Source organism: Onthophagus taurus, chromosome 1, assembly GCF_036711975.1.
Source record: "Onthophagus taurus isolate NC chromosome 1, IU_Otau_3.0, whole genome shotgun sequence".
Classification (NCBI taxonomy): Eukaryota; Metazoa; Arthropoda; class Insecta; order Coleoptera; family Scarabaeidae; genus Onthophagus; species Onthophagus taurus.
The window spans coordinates 1,399,817-1,422,151 of record NC_091966.1 but is presented as its reverse complement, the minus strand read 5'-3'; the positions used below and the strand labels follow the sequence as shown (position 1 = coordinate 1,422,151).

Genomic DNA, 22,335 nt, shown 5'->3' with positions numbered 1-22,335 from the left:
AATGTCAATTTTATGAAACGTCGTTTTCTTTACGAAAATTAATTAATTTATGCTTAAATCATACGAAAAAAGGAATTTATTTAGGTTTTTTTAATATCAAACATGGTAGTCATGAACAAATACTAATTAATAATCAAATTTAAATTTAGGGATTTTTATTGTTGTCATAATTAACTAACTTCATTTTAGTTGATAAAACTGACAAGTCATTAATTATTATCTGTCATTTGATGCAATATTTTGTAAAACCACGTAATGTTTATAAGATAAATTAAAATAATTTATTATTTCGATAAAATTAAAACCTAAAATAATAAATGGTGTAGTTTAGTAATAAAATGGTATACGTACAAGGTAATTATTCAATACTTAAGAAAATCCATCAAACATAACCTCAAATTTGTTTCCTTTATCGTATTTTTAAATTATTAGGTGGTAGAGTCGCTGAAGGAAGACCATGGAGTTTAAGGAGAATCCCCGAATTTTTTTGGGGTATAATCGCATTTGTGATTTTCTTGTAAGTTATTTAAATACGTTTGATATTCGAGATTTATAATTCAACTTTTAAATTAGCTTTAAAACTTTATTTGGTTTTGATACTTCTTCGTCATCATCAAATGGTTCGCGTGGTGGTTCAAGAGGGGGAGGAGGTCCCGATTATCCCGGTGGAGGGAGAGGGTAATTAAATTAAAAATGTTTATTTACAAATATGATTAAATTTTTTTTTAGTCCTAGAGGACCTCGTACGATAGGGCGCATAACCACAATCCAAGATTGTTCCATGCCTGGAGGTGGATGAGCACGCTAAACCTCTTAGGTTTAACAACCTAAGAGAATTTTTTTGTTTGATATAAATTTTAATTAATTTGATTTAATTGAAATTTATATTGAACAAACATGGTCCTAATCTATGATTATTTACCTCAAATGAATGACGTTTTTCTCATAAACCTGGTAAACAGGAGGGGATTAACCGAGGTTGAGTGTTTATTTAATCATGATTAGGATTTTTACTTAATTTTATGTAAAGTTGAAGGTTTTGTTTTGTATAATTCAAAATTTGAATTCTAATTACATTTATTGCTTGCATATACTTGATACATTAAATACAAATAAATACTACTTCAAGGTAGGCACATTTTTTCTTAAAATTCCTTTTATGATTTTAAGATCAGAGGTAAAACGACGAGTGGTTCACTCGTTTTTGGGTTATCAGCATACAAAGTCCATGTATTTGCAATGCAATCAAAAATACCTACAATAACGAAATTAAATTAAAAAAAAAATGTAAATTAAATTTGTAAATGTATTTACCTGTTGCAACTGTTCGTACTTCGCAGTTTTGATACACCTCATTATCTTTGTTAGTTTCACCTAAAAATTCTAATACATCTTGAAGTGATTTTGGTTCTTTTCGGTTTTTATAAACGGCCATTCGGCAAATACTGGTATCTATTATCCTTCCTGTATCTATTTCCTGAACGGGTAATCGTAAATACCTACAATAAAAAGTATGAAACTACTTTTTAGAAAGTATTGGGGAAGTTTTGTATTGGTTTACAACAGGGATGAGCAACACGCGGTAGTACATACTAAACCTAAACAATTTTTTGTGACGTGTCACACAATCAGTCAGACTGGTATGCTTTTAACTAGCAATTTTAGCAATTCTTGTGTTTCTTGAAAGGCGTGAGTGCAATATTATAGTCAAAAAGGTAGTATTAGAGTTTTTTTATTCAAAATTAAGTTTTCCTACAAATTTTTGTTAGTTCCAAATTTTTAATCCATAATAGCATGTCGGAAAAGCAAACAAAAAAACGAAAGGTTGCGGATGAGCACAGGCATTTTCAAGAAAGTTTTTAGTTTCGTCTAAGATGCTGTATGCTTAATATGCTCAGAGACTGTGTCGACATTAAAGAAATATAACATAAAAAGGCATTACGACACAAAACATGAACAACAATATAAAAACTTAACAGGACAACTTCGGATAGATAAGTTTAATCAAATGGAGAAAAACTTATTGCTATTTTATCAAATACGGCAGTGAAGGCTAGTTTTGTTGTCAGTCAAATACTGGCAAAAAAAATGAAACCCTTTGCGGATGGAGAGATGATTAAAGAATGTTTGACTGACAAAATAAATATTATTTCAAACATTAGTTTATCAAGATTCACTATTGCAAGGAGAATTGAAGACTTGTCCGAGAACATAGCAACAACGCTTCGTGAACGCATTGCAAAATTCGAATACTGTTCTTTGGCACTTGATGAGAGTTGCGATATTAGCGATACAGCTCAACTGGCTATATTTTGACGTGGTATTGACACCAAATTTAATATTACCGAAGAATTGTGCTCACTGATTCCAATGAAAGAAACTACAACCGACCAAGACCTGTACGATGAACTAGACTCTGTTGGAAAATTTTTCAATTTTATTAGAAAAGATTATTGGTATATCGACAGATGGAGCACGAGCAATGTCAAGCATGGAGGTAGAAGTATCGGGAAGGCTATTTCAAGACATTAAGAAGGTCACAGGAAGGGAAATATTCGTTAACCACCGCATAATTCACCAGGAAAATTTATGTGTTTTGAAAATTTTAAGAATTCCTGAAAGAAACTAAAATTAGAACTAAAACTAGAAACTTTCGGGTTTTGCCGTGCGTCTTTTAATAAAAGGTTTGACGTTTCGGATGCCATGTTGCAACCTTCTTCAGAAACTGGTTCGAAGTGACGAGATCAAAAATCGGTAACTATATATAAGTCGGAAAAACTAATTAATAATCAGTTAACGCTAATTACAACGCTGCAATTGCGTTGCAGCGTTGAAACGTTGCAACGCAAGCTGTTGAGCAGTTTGGCCTTTCTACGAAGATGCAGAGAGAAGAAAGTAACGCCAACCTTCTTGAAGGTGAAGCACCACATCGACTCCGCTGCAGCACGTAGAATTTTGATTAGGACAGAACAAGCACTGCTACGAGAAAGAATCCACAAGACCTTCAATGATCTACAAAAAATAAGTGAGAAGTTACTACGACTCCACCTCTCACTTTCCAATTGTATATCCGGAGAAGACTGGGACAAAGTGGACAGACTAACAATGGAGAAGACTAATCGCGAATGTCAGAAGACCCGTGACACACACATCAAGAAGTTTGAATCTCTGGAACGCCGGTCGCAAAAGAAGAAAAGTAAGTTTACCAGTAGAAACAATCGTCATTAACAGATCGAATGTCCCACTAACGAAAGACGAAACCTCTGTGCTCCGACAAGAAGTTGCGAGAGTATTGAAGTTAGCAAAACCACCAAAATCCAACTTGATGGTTGGTGAAAAGAAGGCACTCCGATCTATAAAAGAAAAATCAGAAATCGTCGTGTTACCAACAGACAAGGGGAATGCCACCGTTGTTATGGACAGGAAAGAATACGACGACAAAATGATGAACCTACTGGACCCAGCCACCTACAGGAAGATAAAGAAGGACCCCACAGACAAAATCGTAAGGAAAATGAAGAAACTGATAAAATCCACTGGAATTCCAGCAGAACAGCAGAAAGGTTTGTTTGTGCAGGCGCCGAAGATTCACAAACCAGACGTACCCCTCCGCCCTATCGTCAGCGCCATCAACTCCCCAACATACCAGCTGGCCAAACATCTTGCAAAGATTCTGTCTCCCTTTACAGGTAACACGGAATCGTATGTTAGGGATTCTACACATTTTGTGGAATCGGTAAAAGGTGTAAAGCTGGAGGCTGGGGATATGTTGGTAAGTTTCGATGTGGAATCCCTTTTTACTAGGGTACCAGTTAAGGATGCTGTAGAGGGTCTTCGCCGAAAACTCATTCCGGAGGGTTTACCAGAATACGTGCCAAATCTGGTGGAGTATTGCTTATCGTCGACGTATTTTAGCTGGAAAGGAGAATTTTACGAGCAGTTCGAAGGGGCAGCCATGGGATCTCCACTATCGCCAGTTATAGCTAATTTCTACATGGAATTATTCGAAGAGGACGCTTTGAAGAAGAGCCAGTGGAAACCAAAACTATGGCTACGATATGTGGATGACACGTTTGTGATATGGCAACATGGTCAAAAACGGCTCCAAGAGTTCTTGGATCACTTGAACTCTCAACATCCTATGATTAAGTTCACCATGGAAACAGAAACTGCCAAAAAACTACCTTTCCTAGATGTATTGGTCACCAGGACGACAAATGGAGATATAGAACTTGGTGTATACCGAAAGAAGACCCATACCAACAGGTATTTACAGGCATGTTCACATCATCATCCCCAACAGAAGAGGTCCGTGATCCGTACATTATTTCAGCGAGCAGCGAGACTATGTGAAGGAGAGAACTTGAAGAAGGAGCAACACTTTCTACGAGGCGTGCTGCAGAAGAATGGATACACTTCGAGGGACATCAACCAGGCCATCAAGTAGCGAAAGCAGAAAGAGGACACGGTAAGTACAAAACCACTTGGATTTATCTGTCTTCACTACGTTTCAGGTGTAACGGAACGAATTGCTAGGCACCTCAAGAAGAACGACATCGTAGTGCGGTACGGCACGGTCAGCAAAATTCGGAACACACTCCCGATAGCCAAGGACAAACTAACTCCATTAAAAGGAGCGGGGGTCTATCGACTTTCGTGTAGTTGTGGGAAGGTTTATGTTGGCCAAACTGGACGCGACGTCGAGTGCCGCATCAAGGAGCATGAGAGGGATGTAAGGCTGAAGAAGATCCAGCAGTCGGCGGTTGCGGAACATTGCCATGCAGAGGGCCACCGAATAGACTTCGAACAAACAAAGGTGCTGGCTAGGGACAACAGATACTACCAAAGACTGACAAGAGAAGCCATAGAGATCCACCGACATAAAAATAACATTAATGGAGAGGATGGCTGGAAGCTTAGCAGAACATGGAAGATGGTGGTGAACACGAAGACCTCTTCCCGCCTCACACCGGACGCGACGCAATTAGTTATTAATTAGCTTGTAATTAACGTTAACTGATTATTAATTAGTTTTTCCGACTTATATATAGTTACCGATTTTTGATCTCGTCACTTCGAACCAGTTTCTGAAGAAGGTTGCAACATGGCATCCGAAACGTCAAACCTTTTATTAAAAGACGCACGGCAAAACCCGAAAGTTTCTAGTGTTAGTTCTAATTTTACTTTAATTCACACCGGCCGTGAAAGCCTTCGTACTTATAATTCCTGAAAGATTTAGAAACTGAATATGGCTGAATACGTTGGCTTAGTAGCGGCGCAATGTTAAAAAGAATATACAACTTAAAAAGCGAAATACAATTGTTCTTGGATATGAACAGTGCGATTTTGGGTTTCTTATCGACGTGACTCAGCATCTCAATGATCTTAATGTGGAACTTCAAGGCAAAGGACAGTTTATTCACAATTTATATGATAAAATTCAGGGCTTTGAGCGCAAATTAAAATTGTGGAAACAGCATCTTTTGCAGAATAATGTGTCTCACTTTCCACATTTAGAAAAAGAAAACGTTACTAGTTCTCAAAAATATGCACAATACCAAATTTGTTTTTTTAGCTTAAGGTATTACGAAGATATTCAATGTTTTAAAAATTTAAGACCCAACTTTGAAGGTCTATAATTCAGAGCTACAACTTAGTATAGAGATAAGTTGCGTTATATCATCTTAATTTATTGTCTCTCTCTGTGTCGGTTCTTATGTGAATCACCCTGTATTTTGGATAGAAACTATACTGAAATGTATTGTTAATTTGTCATTAGGTGAAAATTAGAAATATAATCAAATTCTAATGAAATCCCTGCATTCTGTAATTGATGGGCTAAGACAAAATGAACTCTGAGTAGAATCTTCGCTACATCATCAAGATCAAAGAGCCATTATTAGTAAATGAGATAGGGATAGAAATAGCGTCAAGTTCTCTTAAGATGGAACCATTGTAGTTTTCTTTAAGAGAGGAAGAACTTATTTGAAAACTGCATCGGATCGGATTGAAACCAGAGGAGGAGAAGGATGGATAATAAAATTAGTAATAATGATATATGACATAGCTTTGTATTAAAGAAAAATCATTTCGCTGTTGTAATAAGTACGACCTACAAAAACACTTAATAAGTTGGAAAAATGAGGAAACGAACCGTATCAGATAACTGGAGGAAAAGTTAAGATGGTTGTGGTCTCCTATATAAAAAATTGATTAGGTTCTTTGCAGTGGAGCTGGCATATAGACTACAAATATTGCTAGATAACAGTGCTTTTTGGATGAAAGCCATATATCTATCTTACCTAATACTTAAACCCCTAAGATACAGTGATCCCCGAACTGCTTTGAAAGTTCTTTCCAAGGTGACGAAATAAGTCAATAATTATTAATTTCCTCAAATTCTGAAGTTGTATTGATTTGAAATTGTTTTGTTGATCAACAACTCGTTATCGATAGATGGATGAAAGAAAAATATTAAACTTGTACGCAGAATATCTGATGTAAAAATTTGATCTGCAATAAATACGTAGCGCATCAATGTCACCGTTGCAGCCTCAAGTAATCCAAAGGTGAAGAAAGTCGAGTAAAAATTTTTAAATCATCAGCATACATCAAGCAAATGAGTGTTTAATTATTGAAAAAATATCATTGATATAAATGTTAAATAGAAGAGGTCCTAAGTGTACTTGCGGTACACCGGAGGTAACAATCATGCTGAAGTGACTATTGATATTCACCTTCATATATCATTATTACTAATTTTATTATCCTTCCACGTGTATAGAAGGCAACGCACAAGATGTTCGTCAATATCAAACATACGAAGTTTTGAAAGAAGCAGAACATGATCGACTCGACCGAAAGCCTTACTAAAATCGGTATAAATGGAGTCAACTTGAAAGGAATCATCCATAGAGTTTAAAATATAGTTGGGTGTATTGCAACAAGTTGCTCTCGATCGAGCAAAAAAAGCGTGCTGATTACATGACCCTATTCCAAACACGTAGAACAGCTCCAGATTGAATCGGCCGGTTATATATAACAGTTAAAGGAAAAGAAAGTGACTCACAACAACTTCTAATTATGATGGCAAGAATACAGTCCGCTCTTGGTCCTTTTGATGCATCAATTCCTCTCAAAGGCATCCAAACGCTCAAAGAAATGTCATGAGCACAAAGAAATTTGCATAACTAAAAGAAAATTATCACGAATAAAATGAACTGATGCGTGGTTTCACAAAGAGTTCAAAGTATCAGCGGGAATAAGTCTTATTTTACAGAAGCAAAATATCTTTGACACAAGCAAATTATCATATACAGGTGTCCCGTATCTTCATCCGCATCAGAGCATTATACGGTTGTAAACTTTAAACAGTTCCCGTGCGGTTATTATAAACATTTTATTAGAAAGATCGCTTCAGAATAATGTATCCTACAACCGTATAATGCTCTGATGCGGATGATACGGGACATTCTGTATAGTCAACCTATTATAGGGCGCTTCACGGATAATTTCTAGAAAAAACTGGTATTGCAGTTTCTATCTTCTGTGCCCGAATTAACGGTTTAATGTTCTTTAAAATCTTTTGTCTTCCTTAACTTCGCGAAGTTATCACCTTTATGACTCCAATTTGTTCTCATAATTCGCATTCTTGAGATTTTTTAAGGTTTTTGGTCATCTTAATAGAAAAGTGGATTCATGAAAATATTCCGAGGTTTACACCAAATATGATAAATAACATTATTACTCCACGTACAACCTGAAAAGGCACAGCTGATGGTAGTCAGTAATGATTAAAATTTTTATTTTTCACTCTCCACTTATATCATAATTTCGGTCCCTACTTCTAATGCCTTTCGACCCATCAGCCTAACGTCATTTCTGTTGAAAACCCTTGAAAAAGTTCTGGAACGGTATATTCGTACGGTGCCATTGGTATGCTTATCAAGCGGGAAAATCGGCAGAATTGGCTCTACACAACGTAGTTGGTAGAGTATCCAGGACGCTGCAGGATAAAGAAATCTTGGTTTGTGCGTTTCTGGATATAGAGGGAGCGTTCAACAACGCAATACCACAATCTCTTGAAAGAGCTGCTCTTGACAGGGGAGTGGAAGCAACTATAGCGGGTTGGATCCGCAATATGCTAGATAGTAGAATAGTTTCTACTTCACTCCACGGTGATACGATACGCTTCAGACCGGGAGGTGGCTGCCCGCAGGGAGGGGTGTTATCTCCCCTGCTTTGGTCCCTCCTAGTTGACGATCTGATTGCGATAGTCGAAGCCGTTGGTGTGGAAATACAAGCTTATGCTGATGACATTGTCGTTATGGTCAAAGGAACCTGTTTGCCGAGGATATCTAAAGTCCTCCAGGTGACCCTAGATACCATTTGCGCTTGGTGGAAGGGAGAGAACCACTCAATAAACCCGCAAAAGACAATTGTTGTGCCCTTCACCAGGAAACGAAAGTTGGATGGACTAATCCGCCCAACTATCCAAGGTGAAGAAATTCCTTTCTCAAAGGAAGTCAAATATCTAGGAGTAATCCTAGACAAAACCCTGTCATGGAATGGACATTTGCAGGGAGTTTTGCACAAAGCTAGACTATCCTTGTGGACTTGTCGCAGTCTTTGTGGAAAAAATTGGGGTCTTACCCCTGAAAGACTGTACTGGCTCTATGTCACTGTGGTTAGACCTATGATCACATACGGAGCAGCAGCCTGGTATAGGAAAGTCCGACAGACTTCAGTTATCAGTAAACTTTCACGACTTCAACGAGTAGCTGGAGTGGCAATCTCTGGTGCGATAGGCACAACGCCAACTCTAGCAATGGAAGTTCTGCTTGGCCTATCTCCTCTGCATTTGCATATAGAGAAAGTGGCTAGAGCAACCATTTACAGATTTAAGCAATATGCTCAAAACTGTTCCGACATGTCTTACCAATGGGCTGCGGAAGACATTATAAGCACTGATACTGTGCTATCAATGCCGTCAGATTTGGCGGTATCACTATCAGTGATTAATGCTCGATACCAGATTGTACTGCCTGAGCGGCAGTCCTGGATCGAAAATGAAAATTCTCTGATTCAGGCAGACATTTGCTTGTACACAGATGGATCAAAAACGCCTGAAGGGGTAGGAGTATACTGCCAGACACCTCGAATTAAGCAAGCTTACAGCCTGGGTACGTACTGTACTGTATTCCAGGCGGAAGTATTTGCTATTAACATGGGTGCTAAAATCCTTCTTGAAAGAGGGGTGAAGAACATGACAGTACGAATTTTCTCAGACAGTCAAGCCGCTCTCCAGGCGCTGCAAGCCGTGAAAACGGTGTCGGCTCTGGTTAATGATTGTAAGAGAACATTAAACACACTGAGTTGTGATAACAGAGTCTCTCTGATCTGGGTTCCGGGTCACTCTGGGGTTGCTGGCAATGAAGCGGCAGATAAGCTAGCACGAGATAGCAGCGCTGAAGCTTGTGGGGCCGGAACCAGCAGTTGGTGTATCATTTGCGATGGCCAAATATAGGATTGGACTGTGGGCTGAAGAGAGACTTCGCCTACTGTGGACCAGTTCTCCTGGAATGAGACATGCTAAGCTGTTTATTAACATCGCCACTGCCAAACCCGGGAATATTTTAGGACTTGCCCGTAGTAGCATAAAAGTTCTAATGGGTGTTTTTATTGGGCACTGCCGATTAAAAGCACACCTCAACTTGTTGGGTTTAGCCGACGATGTTGAATGCCGACTATGTGCGGAGGAAGCAGAGACGGTTGACCATGTTTTATGCCGCTGCCCTGCTGTTAACCGTATCAGATTCTCGATTTTTGGGTCGCAGTTTATCTCCTCAAGGGATCTGAATGACCTTTCGCCGAGCAAGGTATTAATGTTAAGAGCATTGGACTGCACGGTGAAATTTGATAACGATATCTATCATAATTGTCGACATAAATATACTTACATATTAAAATGAGCTAAAGTTTCCCCACAATTTCCGGTAATTACATTTAATTGAGATTCTTGCGAGTCATATGCAGGTCCCATTTCGATGTTATAAAAAATTCTCGGCAATTCAGGTTTCAGGAACGTCATATTTATCGAACAACCATTCCCAGCCCCACATCCCAAATCCTGAATGATTTGTTCAGCTTGTTCGAAATTTTCTGCTGCTAATAAAGCTCTTGTTATAAAATATCTCGCTAAAATAAAAAGCCATATATAATTATTTTCTTAATCGTAATTTAATTTATACAGTTTTTGTTCCTTAAAGGTTTTGTTTTTTAGAAGCATGGACACATTTGGGTTAATGGTATTTGACCAAATTGAGAATAAAAGTTGTGTAACAATTCGTTACATTCTCAAGATAATTGTGTTACATCCATCAATAGCTAAAGGTCGTATTTTAGTTCTGATCAATGTTTTATCACTCAAAATGGAAAAAGAAAAAAAAAAGCGAAACGTTTCTATACTTCATCTCAACTCTTTGGGGCAAAACTACTTCAAGTTTATTATTATTCTCGGCCAAGTACACTATTATTATCATTTCGTTTCTATTCTCTATAATATGATTAACATAATTTATTTATTGAAAAAATTAATAACAAAATGGAACAACATAATCAGATAAGAAAGACAATAATTAAGGCGATAAATAATTATAATGCGATTCATGTATTTACTTACGCGTTTTCCCCACAAGACATTTATCAGCTGCTAAGGTATTAATGGTAAAAATAAGACCATGATGATTATAACCCATCGTGTAACCTGGAAGATGTCCAGCATAGGAAAGAGAAGTGAATTTCTCTTCTTTAACTCCCCAACGTCCTCGAGGTTCCTCGGCGACTATATGGACCGAGACCAAATAGAACAGGTCAAGCATCTCGCTTAAAACGTCTTCATTATGAGCGAGGATTTGCTACGATAATGGTAATAGAATTTATGTCAAATCGTTATCATGGTAAATGATGATGACATCTTTTTTGTCTCGAACATTCATTGGCCTTGAATTAAATGTATACAAGTTAATCGAGTCGTTTTTAATGCATCACTTAATGTTAAATAGTTAACCGTATTGGAATGGATAATAATTATAAAAATAAATAAATAGATACAATAAAATGTCTATTTATCGAGTAGTTTATGCAGTAAATCGATCTTAGTTTATGTAAATGATTTCATGTGGCAGTGAGAGAATTGTAGAATTAATATTAATTTGAGTCAAAGGTGGATTTAATTTAGAAAAAATTGATATATTATTATAATACATGTATTTGTATCAACACTCATTGCATTTATACATAAATGATAAGGTGTACAAAAAATAAAGTAGGCGTTTGTAATAAATCACAAACGTCTTAGACTATAATAAGGAGATCTTTGATAAGGAATAAATTAATTTTCAATTGAAGTTCAATCGAGTAAGAATTTATTGTAATCACGTTCTTATTTTTTCCTTAAAAAACAATCTAAATTAAAATAATAAAACCTTGAAGGTATATTAGGATTAAATCGATTTTCTTTATTAAATTCAATTTTAACTCGTTAATCCCATTTAAAACTGCAAGGTTTCCTTTTTATTTAAATGATTCTTACTTACCACATTTTCTGTGTTGACACATATCGTGCTACATCCGCTTAATTGGTTTTCGCAGGAACAATTTTTGTTCTGCTCAGAACTTGGCATTATATCGTCCATATGTAATAGAAATAACTAAATATAAATTAAATAATATTAATAAATTTTATGAAATAAATTGTTTACTTTATAAAAAGGAACTTTTGCTCCATCGGCTATTCCTTGAATTTCTTCTATGTATTGGGGAAAATTTTCTTTTACTACTGCTAAAGTGTTTTCGTAAGCTTCTTTTCCCGATTCAGTTTCGTATGTAGGTAGTTTTAAAAATTCTACGCATTTTTCTAATAAATCGTGAATCATGGATCCAAATGTGGTACCCTGTAATAATTAGAGAATGCCATATAAAAGATTTTTAGAAAAATGCAAAAAATTGGTGGTTATTTATAATATTTCTCTAAAAATCAAGTTTTTCTGGAATTTTTGTAAATTTCGGGGTGAGCAGAATTTTTCATCAATTCAATTTGAACCATATCGTATTCTCCATACTCTATAGCAGTAAATATGGAAAGAAAATTATTATTGTCTTTTTTAATTTTTCTGGAAAACTGAGTTTTCTTATTCTTTTTGCAAATTTCGAGCTGCGCATAATTTTTAATCAATTTAATTTGAACCTCATCATATTTTTCGCCATCTATAGCAACAAATACAAAAAGAAAATTCATTTTGTCATGTTTAATTTTTTTGAAAAACATGTTTTTCTAGAATTTTTCCAAATTTCGGGGTGAGCAGAATTTTTTTCATCAATTCAATTTGGACCATATTGTATTCTCCATACTCTATAGCAGTAAATATGGAAAGAAAATTATTATTGTCTTTTTTAATTTTTCTGGAAAACTGAGTTTTCTTATTCTTTTTGCAAATTTCGAGCTGCGCATAACTTTTAATCAATTTAATTTGAACCTCATCATATTTTTCGCCATCTATAGCAACAAATACAAAAAGAAAATTCATTTTGCCATGTTTAATTTTTTTGAAAAACATGTTTTTCTAGAATTTTTCCAAATTTCGGGGTGAGCAGAATTTTTCATCAATTCAATTTGAACCATATCGTATTCTCCATACTCTATAGCAGTAAATATGGAAAGAAAATTATTATTGTCTTTTTTAATTTTTCTGGAAAACTGAGTTTTCTTATTCTTTTTGCAAATTTCGAGCTGCGCATAATTTTTAATCAATTTAATTTGAACCTCATCATATTTTTCGCCATCTATAGCAACAAATACAAAAAGAAAATTCATTTTGCCATGTTTAATTTTTCTGAAAAACATGTTTTTCTAGAATTATTGCAAATTTCGGGTTGAGCAGAATTTCTGATCACTTTGGTTTGAACTCTAATATATTCCTCATCATCTTTAAAATAGCTGTTACGAAAAAAAAATACTTTTGCCACTTGAACTAAGGAGAATTTTTCTAAAATTTTTACAAATTTCTACAAATTGGGCACAATTTAATTAATTAAATTTGAACCGCATCATATTTTTCACCATCTATAGCAACAAATATAAAAAGAAAATTTATTTTGCTATGTTCTAGTTTTCTGAAAAACATGTTTTTTTAGAATTTTCTCAAATTTCGAGCTGAGCAGAACTTTTAATTAATGAAATTTGAATCGCATCATATTTTTTACCATATGTAGCAACAAATACAAAAAGAAAATTCCTTTTGCCATATTCAATTTTTCTGAAAAACATGTTTTTCTGAAATTTTTCAAATTTCTGATTAAGCAGAATTTCTGATCACTTCGGTTTGAACTCTAATATATTCCTCATCATCTTTAAAATAGCTGTTACGAAAAAAAAAAAAGTTTTGCCACTTGAACTAAGGAGAATTTTTCTAAAATTTTTACACAAATCTCTACAAACTGGGCACAATTTAATTAATTAAATTTAAACCGCATCATATTTTTCACCATCTATAGCAACAAATATAATAAGAAAATTTATTTTGCTATGTTCTAGTTTTCTGAAAAACATGTTTTTTTAGAATTTTCTCAAATTTCGAGCTGAGCAGAACTTTTAATTAATGAAATTTGAATCGCATCATATTTTTTACCATATGTAGCAACAAATACAAAAAGAAAATTCCTTTTGCCATGTTCAATTTTTCTGAAAATTATGTTTTTCTGAAATTTTTGCAAATTTCGATTTAAGTAGAATTTCTGAACAGGTTGGTTTGAACGGTATTATATTCGCTATCCTTTCTATTATAGCTGTTACTTAAAAAAATACTTTTGCAACGTGAACTAAGCAGAATTTTTCTAAAATTTTTAACACTCTAGATAAGGGGCACAATTTAATTAATTAAGTTTGAACTGCATCATTTTTTCACCATATATAGCAACAAATATAAAAAGAAAATTCATATTGCTATGTTCTAGTTTTCTGAAAAACGTGTTTTTCTGGAATTTTTGTAAATTTTGGGTTGAGCAGAATTTTTCATCAATTCAATTTGGACCATATTGTATTCTCCATACTCTATAGCAGTAAATATGGAAAGAAAATTATTATTGTCTTTTTTAATTTTTCTGGAAAACTGAGTTTTCTTATTCTTTTTGCAAATTTCGAGCTGCGCATAACTTTTAATCAATTTAATTTGAACCTCATCATATTTTTCACCATCTATAGCAACAAATACAAAAAGAAAATTCATCTTGCCATGTTTAATTTTTTTGAAAAACATGTTTTTCTAGAATTATTGCAAATTTCGGGTTGAGCAGAATTTTTTATCATTTCGGTTTGAACTCTAATACATTCCTCATCAATTCTAAAATAGCAAATTTGTAAAAAAAATGCTTTTGACATTTGCCATTTATTTGAAAAACCATTTTTCATGAACTTTTACAAATTTCGAACCGAGCAGTATTTTCCATTAATTTAATTTAAACCACATTGCAATCATTTATAGCAACAAGTACAAAAAGATAATTCCCATTATCATGTTCTATTTTTCTAAAAAACAAGTTTTTCTATCGGGTGGAACAACATTTTTGATCAATTGGGTTTAAACACCAATATATTCCTTATTATCTCTAAAACAGTTAGATTGTAAAAAAATACTTTTGTCATTTCCCATTTTTTTAGGAAATCAGTTTACCATGATTTTTTGCAAATTTCGAGCTGCGCAGAATTTTCCACAATTTAAAACCACATTCCATTCCTCAACATCTGTAGCAACAAAGACAAAAAGACAATTCCTTTTGCCATGTTCAATTTTTCTGAAAAACATGTTTTTCTGAAATTTTTCAAATTTCTGATTAAGCAGAATTTCTGATCACTTTGGTTTGAACTCTACTATATTCCTCATCATCTTTAAAATAGCTGTTACGAAAAAAAAAAAAATACTTTTGCCACTTGAACTAAGGAGAATTTTTCTAAAATTTTTACAAATCTCTACTAACTGGGCACAATTTAATTAATTAAATTTGAACCGCATCATATTTTTCACCATCTATAGCAACAAAATGTAAAAAGAAAATTTATTTTGCTGTATTCTAGTTTTCTGAAAAACATGTTTTTTTAGAATTTTCTCAAATTTCGAGCTGAGCAGAACTTTTAATTAATGAAATTTGAATCGCATCATATTTTTTACCATATGTAGCAACAAATACAAAAAGAAAATTCCTTTTGCCATGTTCAATTTTTCTGAAAATCATGTTTTTCTGAAATTTTTGCAAATTTCGATTTAAGTAGAATTTCTGAACAGGTTGGTTTGAACGGTATTATATTCTCTATCCTTTCTATTATAGCTGTTACTTAAAAAAATACTTTTGCAACGTGAACTAAGCAGAATTTTTCTAAAATTTTTAACAATCTCGATAAGGGGCACAATTTAATTAATTAAGTTTGAACTGCATCATTTTTTCACCATATATAGCAACAAATATAAAAAGAAAATTCATATTGCTATGTTCTAGTTTTCTGAAAAACGTGTTTTTCTGGAATTTTTGTAAATTTTGGGTTGAGCAGAATTTTTCATCAATTCAATTTGGACCAAATCGTATTCTCCATACTTTATAGCAGTAAATATGGAGAGAAAATTATTATTGTCTTTTTTAATTTTTCTGGAAAACTGAGTTTTCTTATTCTTTTTGCAAATTTCGAGCTGCGCATAATTTTTAATCAATTTAATTTGAACCTCATCATATTTTTCGCCATCTATAGCAACAAATACAAAAAGAAAATTCATTTTGCCATGTTTAATTTTTCTGAAAAATATGTTTTTCTAGAATTTTTCCAAATTTCGGGGTGAGCAGAATTTTTCATCAATTCAATTTGAACCATACCGTATTCTCCATACTCTATAGCAGTAAATATGGAAACAAAATTATTATTGTCTTTTTTAATTTTTCTGGAAAACTGAGTTTTCTTATTCTTTTTGCAAATTTCGAGCTGCGCATAATTTTTAATCAATTTAATTTGAACCTCATCATATTTTTCGCCATCTATAGCAACAAATACAAAAAGAAAATTCATTTTGCCATGTTTAATTTTTTTGAAAAACATGTTTTTCTAGAATTATTGCAAATTTCGGGTTGAGCAGAATTTTTTATCATTTCGGTTTGAACTCTAATATATTCCTCATCAATTCTAAAATAGCAAATTTGTAAAAAAATGCTTTTGACATTTGCCAATTATTTGAAAACCCATTTTTCATTAATTTTTACAAATTTCGAACTGAGCAATATTTTCCATTAATTCAATTTAAACCACATTGCAATCATTTATAGCAACAAGTACAAAAAGAAAATTCCCATTACCATGTTCTATTTTTCTAAAAAACAAGTTTTTCTATCGGGTTGAACCAAGGACAACATTTTTGATCAATTGGGTTTAAACACCAATATATTCCTTATTATCTCTAAAACAGTTAGATTGTAAAAAAATACTTTTGTCATTTCCCATTTTTTTAGAAAATCCATTAGTTTTCCATGATTTTTTGCAAATTTCGAGCTGAGCAGAATTTTCCACAATTTAAAACCACATTCCATTCCTCAACACCTGTAGCAACAAATACAAAAAGAAAATTCCTTTTGCCATCTTCAATTTTTCTGAAAAACATGTTTTTCTGAAATTTTTCAAATTTCTGATTAAGCAGAATTTCTGATCGCTTTGGTTTGAACTCTAATATATTCTTCATCATCTTTAAAATAGCTGTTACGAAAAAAAAAACTTTTGCCACTTGAACTAAGGAGAATTTTTCTAAAATTTTTACAAATCTCTACTAACTGGGCACAATTTAATTAATTAAATTTAAACCGCATCATATTTTTCACCATCTATAGCAAGAAATATAAAAAGAAATTTTATTTTGCTATGTTCTAGTTTTCTGAAAAACATGTTTTTTTAGAATTTTCTCAAATTTCGAGCTGAGCAGAACTTTTAATTAATGAAATTTGAATCGCATCATATTTTTTACCATATGTAGCAACAAATACAAAAAGAAAATTCCTTTTGCCATGTTCAATTTTTCTGAAAATCATGTTTTTCTGACATTTTTGCAAATTTCGATTTAAGTAGAATTTCTGAACAGGTTGGTTTGAACGGTATTATATTCTCTATCCTTTCTATTATAGCTGTTACTTAAAAAAATACTTTTGCAACGTGAACTAAGCAGAATTTTTCTAAAATTTTTAACAATCTCGATAAGGGGCACAATTTAATTAATTAAGTTTGAACTGTATCATTTTTTCACCATATATAGCAACAAATATAAAAAGAAAATTCATATTGCTATGTTCTAGTTTTCTGAAAAACGTGTTTTTCTGGAATTTTTGTAAATTTTGGGTTGAGCAGAATTTTTCATCAATTCAATTTGAACCAAATCGTATTCTCCATACTCTATAGCAGTAAATATGGAAAGAAAATTATTATTGTCTTTTTTAATTTTTCTGGAAAACTGAGTTTTCTTATTCTTTTTGCAAATTTCGAGCTGCGCATAACTTTTAATCAATTTAATTTGAACCTTATCATATTTTTCGCCATCTATAGCAACAAATACAAAAAGAAAATTCATTTTGCCATGTTTAATTTTTTTGAAAAACATGTTTTTCTAGAATTTTTCCAAATTTCGCGGTGAGCAGAATTTTTCATCAATTCAATTTGAACCATATCGTATTCTCCATACTCTATAGCAGTAAATATGGAAAGAAAATTATTATTGTCTTTTTTAATTTTTCTGGAAAACTGAGTTTTCTTATTCTTTTTGCAAATTTCGAGCTGCGCATAACTTTTAATCAATTTAATTTGAACCTCATCATATTTTTCGCCATCTATAGCAACAAATACAAAAAGAAAATTCATTTTGCCATGTTTAATTTTTTTGAAAAACATGTTTTTCTAGAATTTTTCCAAATTTCGGGGTGAGCAGAATTTTTCATCAATTCAATTTGAACCATATCGTATTCTCCATACTCTATAGCAGTAAATATGGAAAGAAAATTATTATTGTCTTTTTTAATTTTTCTGGAAAACTGAGTTTTCTTATTCTTTTTGCAAATTTCGAGCTGCGCATAATTTTTAATCAATTTAATTTGAACCTCATCATATTTTTCGCCATCTATAGCAACAAATACAAAAAGAAAATTCATTTTGCCATGTTTAATTTTTTTGAAAAACATGTTTTTCTAGAATTTTTCCAAATTTCGGGGTGAGCAGAATTTTTCATCAATTCAATTTGAACCATACCGTATTCTCCATACTCTATAGCAGTAAATATGGAAAGAAAATTATTATTGTCTTTTTTAATTTTTCTGGAAAACTGAGTTTTCTTATTCTTTTTGCAAATTTCGAGCTGCGCATAACTTTTAAACAATTTAATTTGAACCTCATCATATTTTTCGCCATCTATAGCAACAAATACAAAAAGAAAATTCATTTTGCCATGTTTAATTTTTTTGAAAAACATGTTTTTCTAGAATTTTTTCAAATTTCGGGGTGAGCAGAATTTTTCATCAATTCAATTTGAACCATACCGTATTCTCCATACTCTATAGCAGTAAATATGGAAAGAAAATTATTATTGTCTTTTTTAATTTTTCTGGAAAACTGAGTTTTCTTATTCTTTTTGCAAATTTCGAGCTGCGCATAATTTTTAATCAATTTAATTTGAACCTCATCATATTTTTCGCCATCTATAGCAACAAATACAAAAAGAAAATTCATTTTGCCATGTTTAATTTTTTTAAAAAACATGTTTTTCTAGAATTTTTCCAAATTTCGGGGTGAGCAGAATTTTTTTCATCAATTCAATTTGAACCATATCGTATTCTCCATACTCTATAGCAGTAAATATGGAAAGAAAATTATTATTGCCTTTTTTAATTTTTCTGGAAAACTGAGTTTTCTTATTCTTTTTGCAAATTTCGAGCTGCGCATAACTTTTAATCAATTTATTTTGAACCTCATCATATTTTTCACTATCTATAGCAACAAATACAAAAAGAAAATTCATTTTACCATGTTTAATTTTTCTGAAAAACAAGTTTTTCTAGAATTATTGCAAATTTCGGGTTGAGCAGAATTTTTTATCATTTCGGTTTAAACTCTAATATATTCCTCATCATCTTTAAAATAGCTGTTACGAAAAAAAAAAACTTTTGCCACTTGAACTAAGGAGAATTTTTCTAAAATTTTTACAAATCTCTACTAACTGGGCACAATTTAATTAATTAAATTTAAACCGCATCATATTTTTCACCATCTATAGCAACAAATATAATAAGAAAATTTATTTTGCTATATTCTAGTTTTCTGAAAAACATGTTTTTTTAAAATTTTCTCAAATTTCGAGCTGAGCAGAACTTTTAATTAATGAAATTTGAATCGCATCATATTTTTAACCATATGTAGCAACAAATACAAAAAGAAAATTCCTTTTGCCATGTTCAATATTTCTGAAAATCATGTTTTTCTGAAATTTTTGCAAATTTTGATTTAAGTAGAATTTCTGAACAGGTTGGTTTGAACGGTATTATATTCTTTATCCTTTCTATAATAGCTGTTACTTAAAAAAATACTTTTGCAACCTGAACTAAGCAGAATTTTTCTAAAATTTTTACAAATTTGGAGCTGGGCACAATTTAATTAATTAAGTTTGAGCTGCATCATTCTTTCACCATCTATAGCAACAAATATAAAAAGAAAATTCATATTGCTATGTCCTAGTTTTCTGAAAAACATGTTTTTCTGGAATTTTCTCAAATTCCGAGCTGGGCAGAACTGTTAATTAATTAAATTTGAACCTTATCATATTTTCCGCCATCTATAGTAACAAATACAAAAAGAAAATTCATTTGGCCATGTTCAATTTTTCTGAAAAACATGGTTTTCTGGAATTTTTGTAAATTTTGGCTTAAACAAAATTTCTGAACAGCTTGGTTATATTCTTTGTCGTTTCTATAATAGCTGTTACGAAAAAAAATACTTTTGCCACTTGAACTAAGCAAAATTTTTCCAAAATTTTTACAACTCTCGAAATGGGCACAATTTATTTAATTAAAGTTGAACCGCATCAATTTTTTCACCATCAATAGCAACTAATATAAAAAGAATATGTTTTTCTGGAATTTTTACAAATTTCTGGTTGAGCAGAATTTTTTATCGCTTTGGTTTGAACTCTAATATATTCTTCATCAACTCTAAAATAGCTAATTTGTAAAAAAATACTTTTGTCATTTGCTATTTCTTTGGAAAACCATTTTTCATGAATTTTTACAAATTTCGAAGTGAGCAGAATTTTCCATTAATTAAATTTGAACCACATCGCATTCCCCATAATTATAGCAACAAATACAAAAAGAAAATTCTTTTAGCCATGTTCTATTTTTCTAAAAAAAACAAGTTTTTCTAGATTTTTTACAAATTTGAGGTTGAGTAAAATGTTTAATCAATTTGGTTTGAACTCTATCATGTTCCTTATTATCTCCCAGATAGCTTATTTGTAAAAAATACTTTTTTCATTTCCCATTTTACTCTACCAGTTTTCAATGAATTTTTGGAAATTTCGAGTTGAGCAGAATTTTCCATTAATTCAATTTGAACCACATCCCATTCCCCAACATCTTTAGTAACAAATACAAAAAGAAAATTCCTTTTGCCAGGGAACATTAGCATTTTGTTCCAATCAGCAAGGAAAGTGAAGGAAGTACACTCATAAAAGAACAAGCAAAATTAGTAAAAACCACCCCAGTTGTAAGATAATAATGTAATAACTATCACAATGTGGAACACTTTAATTGCATCGCTGTTGCACTGCATTACAATAAGATGAGACAATTCCTAATAGGTTAGTTAAACCACCAATTATCTTTGTGTTGTATTTAAGCTACAATCTTTCATTAAAGTTCAGGAAGACTTAAAAGCTCCAATAAAGAATGAAAGTTATGAGACACATTTTATAACACTTTATTTCTTTATTTACTTTGTTGAAAATTTTAATAGGTAAACAAACCATGTAATATAAATATAGAGAACATTATAAAAATCTAAGTAATAAGAATTCCTGTAATTCTCAACATTACGCAATAACATTATGATAACGGATACACCATTCCACTCGTTTTAACAAATAGGTTACAAACACGATATAATATCCTATTTATTTGACCTCATTATTTTTTTTATAAACCATTAAAACAACAATAATTTTTTAACAAAAACTTTATATGTTTTTCTGTTATTTCTAACGTAACAATTTGAATTTATCACATTAACTAAACGACTTCTAATTGTCACCAGTAACAACCATTAATATTACATAAACACGTGGTTCATCGGTTTGAAAATAAAGCGATTGTGGCGATGCCATAAAATGGATATATTACGGTCGTTTAAATCGTGTTTTTGAATTTTTTTTTAACATTTAATCTTCACTTATGTTATAGGCGAATTTATCGATTCAATTATTAAATGAATTCAGGTTAATATCGATTCTTATACTCACAAGTAACATTAGAATTAAAAAACCTTGAAAATAAAAATAAACTCGAAACAATGATAATAATTTTGAGAGTTAAATACCAAAAAAAAAACTCGTTTTTCTTTTTTAATTTGTTTGTGAAGATGTAAAGATTGGGTTTAATGCTTAGTAATCTTAGTATAATTAGGAACGAGTTGTTAATTGTTTCATTTTTTTGATGTGAAGAGATTGAAAGCGTTAAAAACCTAAAATCATTTTAAATAAATATATTTTTTAATTCAAAATAGAATTGATTTCTTTAATTTAAAAACCTTGGAAATAAAAATAACTCATTGTCAGTGACTAAAGCATCTTGAATCAAAACACAACATTTTTAATCAGAATTAATTCGATTAGAAAAAAAGTTATAACTTACAATATCAAATCCGACTTCATAATGAGTTCCACGCGTGTAAATTATTGGAATGCACTTCCGTTTAATGGTTATTTCATTTGACATTTTTCACTGAAATATCTGAAAAGTGTTGACTGAAAAACACGTCGCTTAAACGCGTTTTGAAACGGACGGATAGGTTTTGTGTCGTGTGGAAAGAACCCCACACGTATTTATACTAATTGATAATCCCCACTACAAAAAATATCGTCCCTTAAAAGAAACTTATTTAAATTATTATTAACATAATTTTTTAACGTTTTCGCGAATAATAATGACTACATAAATCAGAATTAGAGAGATTAAAAAGAAGCAACGTGATAATGTTATCGTTCCTGTATGATAAGGATA

At 32.0% G+C, this 22,335-nt stretch overlaps 3 protein-coding genes across 3 annotated transcripts; 2 read left to right on the top strand and 1 right to left on the bottom strand.

The window, feature by feature from the left end:
- Window positions 1-197: 197 nt before the first annotated feature.
- Window positions 198-1,132, top strand: LOC111416909 (selenoprotein K-like). The gene is made up of 4 exons (XM_023049027.2): window positions 198-354; window positions 433-517; window positions 574-678; window positions 730-1,132. Exons 1-4 carry the CDS (start codon window positions 339-341, stop codon window positions 797-799), a joined length of 276 nt encoding a protein of 91 aa, XP_022904795.2. The 5' UTR covers window positions 198-338; the 3' UTR covers window positions 800-1,132.
- LOC111416908 (C45 family peptidase tan) lies at window positions 1,060-22,292 on the bottom strand. The gene is made up of 7 exons (XM_023049026.2): window positions 21,967-22,292; window positions 11,763-11,954; window positions 11,598-11,711; window positions 10,682-10,916; window positions 9,960-10,197; window positions 1,315-1,499; window positions 1,060-1,255 (listed from the first exon to the last, which is right to left on the bottom strand). The coding sequence occupies exons 1-7, from the start codon at window positions 22,048-22,050 to the stop codon at window positions 1,158-1,160; spliced, it is 1,146 nt and encodes a 381-aa protein (XP_022904794.2). The 5' UTR covers window positions 22,051-22,292; the 3' UTR covers window positions 1,060-1,157.
- LOC139428962 (uncharacterized) lies at window positions 3,211-5,552 on the top strand. Its single transcript, XM_071194100.1, has 2 exons — window positions 3,211-4,266; window positions 4,334-5,552. Exons 1-2 carry the CDS (start codon window positions 3,326-3,328, stop codon window positions 4,365-4,367), a joined length of 975 nt encoding a protein of 324 aa, XP_071050201.1. The 5' UTR covers window positions 3,211-3,325; the 3' UTR covers window positions 4,368-5,552.
- Window positions 22,293-22,335: the final 43 nt, after the last annotated feature.